Source organism: Neomonachus schauinslandi, chromosome 7 (genome assembly GCF_002201575.2).
Source record: "Neomonachus schauinslandi chromosome 7, ASM220157v2, whole genome shotgun sequence".
Lineage (NCBI taxonomy): Eukaryota > Metazoa > Chordata > Mammalia > Carnivora > Phocidae > Neomonachus > Neomonachus schauinslandi.
In genome coordinates, this window is record NC_058409.1 from 64420879 (window position 1) to 64427322 (window position 6444).

The following is a 6444-nucleotide window of genomic DNA, read 5'->3' on the forward strand; positions in this document are numbered from 1 at the left end:
CAGTTTATTAGGTGTGTCCCCCACAAGGATATAAAATATATATCTTTATATTTATTTTTATATCTATAGCAATAGAAGTACTTAACCAAACTGGCATGATTCTTTTGGACTACATAAGATTAAATAAAGTAACATTAAGTTCTTTGATGTTGGTCAAAGCAAAGGCCAAATTCTTTTGTTATTACTGGACTCTTTCTGTAGTTAAAATAATATATAGTTAAGCTTCCTAGGCCGGCGCTCTCAACAAGGAGAAGGCCATGTTCAGTTCGAGCGCGAAGATCGTGAAGCCCAATGGCGAGAAGCCGGACGAGTTCGAGTCCGGCATCTCCCAGGCTCTCCTTGAGTGGGAGATGAACTCCGACCTCAACGCCCAGCTGAGGGAGCTGAATATCACGGCTGCCAAGGAAATTGAAGTTGGCGGTGGTCGGAAAGCTATTATCATCTTTGTTCCCGTTCCTCAGCTGAAATCTTTCCAGAAAATCCAAGTCCGGCTAGTCCGTGAATTGGAGAAAAAGTTCAGTGGGAAGCATGTTGTTTTTATCGCTCAGAGGAGAATTCTGCCTATGCCAACTCGAAAAAGCCGTACAAAAAATAAGCAAAAGCGTCCCAGGAGCCACACTTTGACAGCCGTGCACGACGCGATCCTGGAGGACTTGGTTTTCCCAAGTGAAATTGTGGGCAAGAGAGTCCGTGTGAAACTGGATGGCAGCCGGCTGATCAAGGTTCATTTGGATAAAGCACAGCAGAACAACGTGGAACACAAAGTTGAAACTTTTTCTGGTGTCTATAAGAAGCTTACAGGCAAGGATGTTAACTTTGAGTTCCCAGAGTTTCAGTTGTAAACAAAAATGATTAAATAAAACTTTCACGGTAAAAAAATAATAATAATAATAATAATAATAATATATAGTTAAATAATAAAATAATATAGTTAAATTAATCCCACTAACTCAGAATCTAACTAATAACCAAATACAGATCTTCCTTGAATATGATGGGGTTACATTCCAGTATACCATCATCAGCTGAAAATTAAGTTGAAAATACATTTAATGCACCTAACCTACATCATAGCTTAGCCTACCCTACCTTAAATGTGCTCAGAACGCTTGCATTAGCCTACAGTTGGGTAAAATCCTCTACGCAAAGCCTATTTGATAATAAAGCGTTGAATAGCTCATGTAATTTGTTGAATACTGTAATGCAGGTGCAGGATGGTTGTATGGGTACAGAATGGTTGGTTGTAGGTGTATGGGTTGTCTACAATCCAGCTGGTGCAGCTGACTGGAAGCTGTGGCTCGTTGCTGCTGTCCAGCATAATGTGACAGTACTGCACTGCCTATCACTGGCCCCGGAAAAGATCATAATACAAAATTCGAAGTTCAGTTTCTACTGATTGCATATCATTTCCACACCATTGTTAAGTTGAAAAATCACTAGGTCAAACCATCATGATTCAAGGACTGTCTGTACAATAATTATAACAATACACTGCAATGATAATTACGTAAAAGTGGTCTCTCACACTCTCTCAAAATATCTTTTTTTTTTAAAGATTTTATTTATTTATTTATTTGACAGAGAGAGACACAGCGAGAGAGGGAACACAAGCAGGGGGAGTGGGAGAGGGAGAAGCAGGCTTCCCGCTGAGCAGGGAGCCCCATGAGGGGCTCAATCCCAGGACCCTGGGATCATGACCCCAGCCGAAGGCAGACGCTTAACGACTTAGCCACCCAGGCGCCCCAAAATATCTTTTTTTTTTTAAGATTTATTTATTTATTTTAGAGAGAGAGAGAGAGAGAAAACGAGTGGGGGCAGGGGCAGAGGGAGAGAATCTCCAAGCTGACTCCCTGCTGAGCACAGATACCCACATGGGGCTCGATCCCACAACCCATCACAACTCGAGCCAAAACCAAGAGTCGGACCCTTAACCAACAGAGCCACCCAGGTGCCCCTTATAAAATACCTTACTGTACTGTACTCACCCTTCTTGTGATGATGTGAGATGATAAAATGCCTACATGGAGATGTAGTGAGGTGAATGACGTAGGCATTGGGATGTAGAGCTAGCCTACCATTGACCTGCTGATGATTCGTCAGAAGGATGATCTGCTTCCCCACCGCAGTTAACCAGGGGTAACCAAAACCACAAAAAGCTAAATCCAAAAAGCAAAACCACAGATGAGGGAGGAGAACAAGTGTACTCTGAAGGGCTTCTGCAGATGTAATTAATTCCCAAATCAGTTGACTCTAGAAAATACTAACCTGAGTGGAGCTGACCCAATTAGGTAAGCTCTTAAAAACGGATAGAGCTTTTCATTTAAAAAAAAAAAAAAAAAAAAAAAAAAGATGGAGAGAGAGAGATTCAAAATGTGAGAGGAATCTGACACAACACAGATTCTCCATTGCTGGTTTGAGGACAGAGGGAACTACGTGGCAAGGAATGTGGGGGGCTCTTGGAATCTGAAACCAGCCTCCAGGTGTCAGCCGGCAAGGAAATATCATCTTCAGTCCCATAACCACAAGGAACTGAATTCTGCCACAACCATATGAGCTTGGAAGAAGGCAGCACACAAACCCCTCAATTTTAGACTTGTGAGACCCTGAGCAAAAAAAACCCAGTCTTGCTGCGACAGACTTGACCTACAGAACTGTTAGGTAACTATTCTAACCGTTAGTTTAAAAACAGATGTTATCTTAAGCTACCAGGTTTGTGGTCATTTGTTATACAACTATATCTGAAATGCAACTTGATTCATATATCATTGTATCCCAGATCTGACTTAAATTCACAAATAACTAACTTACTTGCCCTATTGGTCAGAACTGAGTACATTAGGAATCACTATCAAAAGCAATACAGAATATCTGCACTAAGGCAAACTGCACTAGGCTAGAAGGGGCTCAGTAATGCGTATTACCCTTACAATAACAGTATGTGTCAGTGGTATCCATCATATTTTAATGTCTTTAATAATGAAGGACAACATTTGACGATTTAAAAAAAAAAAATCTGTGTTCAGTACCCAGCCAAGGCCTTGTCAGGTAAATGTTTTGAGGTTAGCTCTTACCTACATTCTGTACCCTACCATGGCCTACCTCATTTTCTAATGCAATCTAGAGAACACACACTGGGGAACTGTAAGTCACACTTTGTGTAAAATGTGTTTCTAGAAGAGTGACATCTCAGTGGCTCCTTAAGCCCCTCCAAACATGTGATTGACAAAAGCCACTATTCAAGAAGGCTCTCATCTTCCTTACACATTAGAAGTGGAAACACAGTAGAAGGGTTCCATTTCTGTTTAAATAAAGAAGTGTTTTTAAGGTTTCACCTCGGTCAAATGATTTCAGTCTTCTTATATGGGAAAACACAGAAGCAGATACACTAGCAAATAAGCTACCACAGAATCAGCAAGTAAAATTGACCTATTCTTTTCAACAGAGAAGAATCTCTTACCCATATACACATGGCATGTGAGCACACATGTGGCAACTCAACAAAACTGAGATGACAAGGAAAACGACTATGGGAAAGTTGGGCATATAAGGACATTATTTCCTTGACACGAAGCATGCTTCATCCTTTTAGGACTGATCCAAAAAAATTGCTTAGTTGTATTTCAGATAAGGTTATTTTTTCTAGCAGCAAGTTCCTGTTTTCTCCCTTGGCAGAGTAGTTCTGAAAATAAAAGAACTTTCTTTAGCCAACATTCCATCTATCAGTAAAGAACGGTATAGCTTCCAGTCAATGACCTTAACCTCTTTTCTTCATTTGCTGGCCTTTTATGGGGATTAGTGGCTCTCCGAGTTGTCTCTAGAGTAGCTTATCACCTTTGGCAATGGAAAATCAGGGCTTAGAATCCTCTTTTGAAAGGATGAACACAAATATCATCTTCATGGTACAAGTACTGGTAGAGCCTGATGTATATAAGAAATCCGTTAAGTGTCTGTACCCCTTCATTCATGCTCCTGAGATAAAATAAATTACTTAATTCTGGCTTTCAACTAAATTGCAACTGCAAGATCTAGCCCAATAACCAACATCAGACCAGCCAAAGAAATATCCTGTTGCATGCTGACTACCTTTTTAAGTATTTCAGCAATGTAGGTGATGTAGGAAGAAGCAATCCCATTTCTACACTATGAATTCTTTTTCTTCTGTCAAGGAACAAGATGGGGCCCTGCCGAAATCTTCTTCACATGTCACCCAATCTAGATTGAATCATGGTATTTCTGTAAACTTATGGTATGACTCTAGAGTTACCCTAAATATAACTTTAAAAAAAAAATCATCACACTATAATATGATAATGCCTTCAACAACATGTTTGAGTAAATAACAAAAGGGAGCAAAATTCAACTCAGGTGAGAATTTTTTTCTAATATTTTTTAAATCTAAATTGAATCTAAATTACATAATCACATTGACATGGGTTTTGAGTCCAAGTAAATATTTAAAAACATTCTCCATATTACATCTTAGTTGATTTTTTTTTTAAGGAGGAAACTGACAAAGTTTGGTCTTTTTTCTCTCCAAAATCCTTGATAGAAGGTGGAGTGATGTGCAGCCATGGTAATCGGAGAGATAACAAAGGGATTACTTGTTGGTTTGAAAATCTACCACCGAGCTTTGCAAACCAGAAGAAGCTATAAGAGCCTCACAGGGCACTCCCAGAGATCCTGGGAAGTTGTTTGAAATTCAAGTCTTTTTCTTTTTTTTTTTTTAACATAATTGAAATGATGTTTGTTCTATGTTTATCACCATTTCCTTGAAAATCGGGGGGAATCTGTGCTTTTGGTCAAAAACTGACTTTCAGTAACATTGCTTCCTGATGGAACTTGAAAGAATGCCTCCATGTCTCCTGAATATCTTAGAGTGACATTTGGGAACAATGGAAAAAAAGAATCAGAAGTAAATCATCACCAGGAAGGTAATCCCTGAAAGAACCTGGATATTTGCACTAATAAAATGAAGTATAATGTCACTCTTTAGAGATCACGTCTTTAAAGAATAACCTACTTTATTTTTTTTTTTTAGATTTTATTTGTTTGTTTGAGAGAAAAAGAGCACAAAGGGGGGAGGGGCAGAGGGAGAGGGAGAAGCAGACTCCCCATGGAGCAGGGAACCCAACGTGACTTGGGGCTCTGTCCCAGGACCCTGGTATCATGACCTAAGCCGAAGGCAGACGTTTAACCAACTGAGCCACCCAGGTGCCCCAAGAATAACCTATTGTAAATGATACCATACATACAAGAAAAGGGGGTCATATATTTTTGTTCTGTTTCTCTGTGTCAAGACTTTTGTGTGCATGATCTCATTTAATTCTCACAATATCCCTGACAGGATGAAGAGTATTATCCCCACTTTATAGAAGAGGAAATTGAGGCTCAGGAAGGTTACATAACTTGTCTAAAATTATACAGTCTATAAATGGCCAATGCCAAAATTTAACCCTTAATCTCCTGTTCTTGATTTTATAATATGAATAAAGGTTTCACCCAAGTCAGGTCTAATATATATAAGAGAAGGCCATGCATCAACCCTTGACAGGACATCAGATCAGAGAATTAGAGGAATATGTCTGTTCTTAGGTCAGAATAGGAAAAGGTGCCCAAAGTTACACCAAGCAGTAATGATAATGAATAAAGAATCAAAGATACGAACTGAAAAAAATGAAAAATATAGCAATAAATACACAATAAGTAAATAAATAAAGCAATAAAATACAAAGAAAATAATAAAATAGATTTTTTAAAGCAATAAAAAGAATGCCATTCTTAAATTTTTCTTTTTTATCTCCTCTGCCCTACTATGTTACTTAGAAATAGGATGACCATATATTTCATCAAGTTGGGATATTTTTGAAAGTCAAAGGAGGCCCTATCAAAAATTATCGTGGTTCAACAAGACCTTTAAGCACTGTGACAATGAAGGATGATGAGAAGTTTCATTCTATGGCAAATAGTTGCTTTTGTAGTACGGCTGATAATAAGCAAAACATGCATTTCTTGTATCTTTAGTACTACAAAATTACCCTACAATTTCTAGTTTTCCCCCTAAAGAGGGCTTCCTCTGGCTACCAAAATGTATCCTTAGGGAGAAAGATCTTATGAGGCATTAATGACTGGATATATTAGCATCCCAGAAGTATTTATATTTTTTTTTTGAAGTATTTATATTTTAACATAAAAGTATTTCATAAGCTAAAGGAATGAATTTCTAACTGTGGAGTACCAGTATAAGAAGCCAAGCGGCTCCTCAGCACCTGTTAAAACATCTCATTCACAGGAAAGAGAAGCTCTACTTATCAATTCACCTCCAGCTATAAATACAAGTGAAACTAACTCCAGGGATATGTCTTTATGAGAGACCAAGGTTATCTGAAAACAGACAATGAGTCATTCAATTGAAGTTGTAAAATGTAAGCAAGAGGAAACCTTGTA

General features: G+C 38.4%; 1 protein-coding gene across 1 annotated transcript; it reads left to right on the plus strand.

Annotated features, from left to right (window-relative positions):
• Nucleotides 1-227: 227 nt before the first annotated feature.
• Nucleotides 228-879, plus strand: LOC110589063 (40S ribosomal protein S7-like). Its single transcript, XM_044916745.1, has one exon. It carries the CDS (start codon nt 258-260, stop codon nt 840-842), a length of 585 nt encoding a protein of 194 aa, XP_044772680.1. The 5' UTR covers nt 228-257; the 3' UTR covers nt 843-879.
• Nucleotides 880-6444: the final 5565 nt, after the last annotated feature.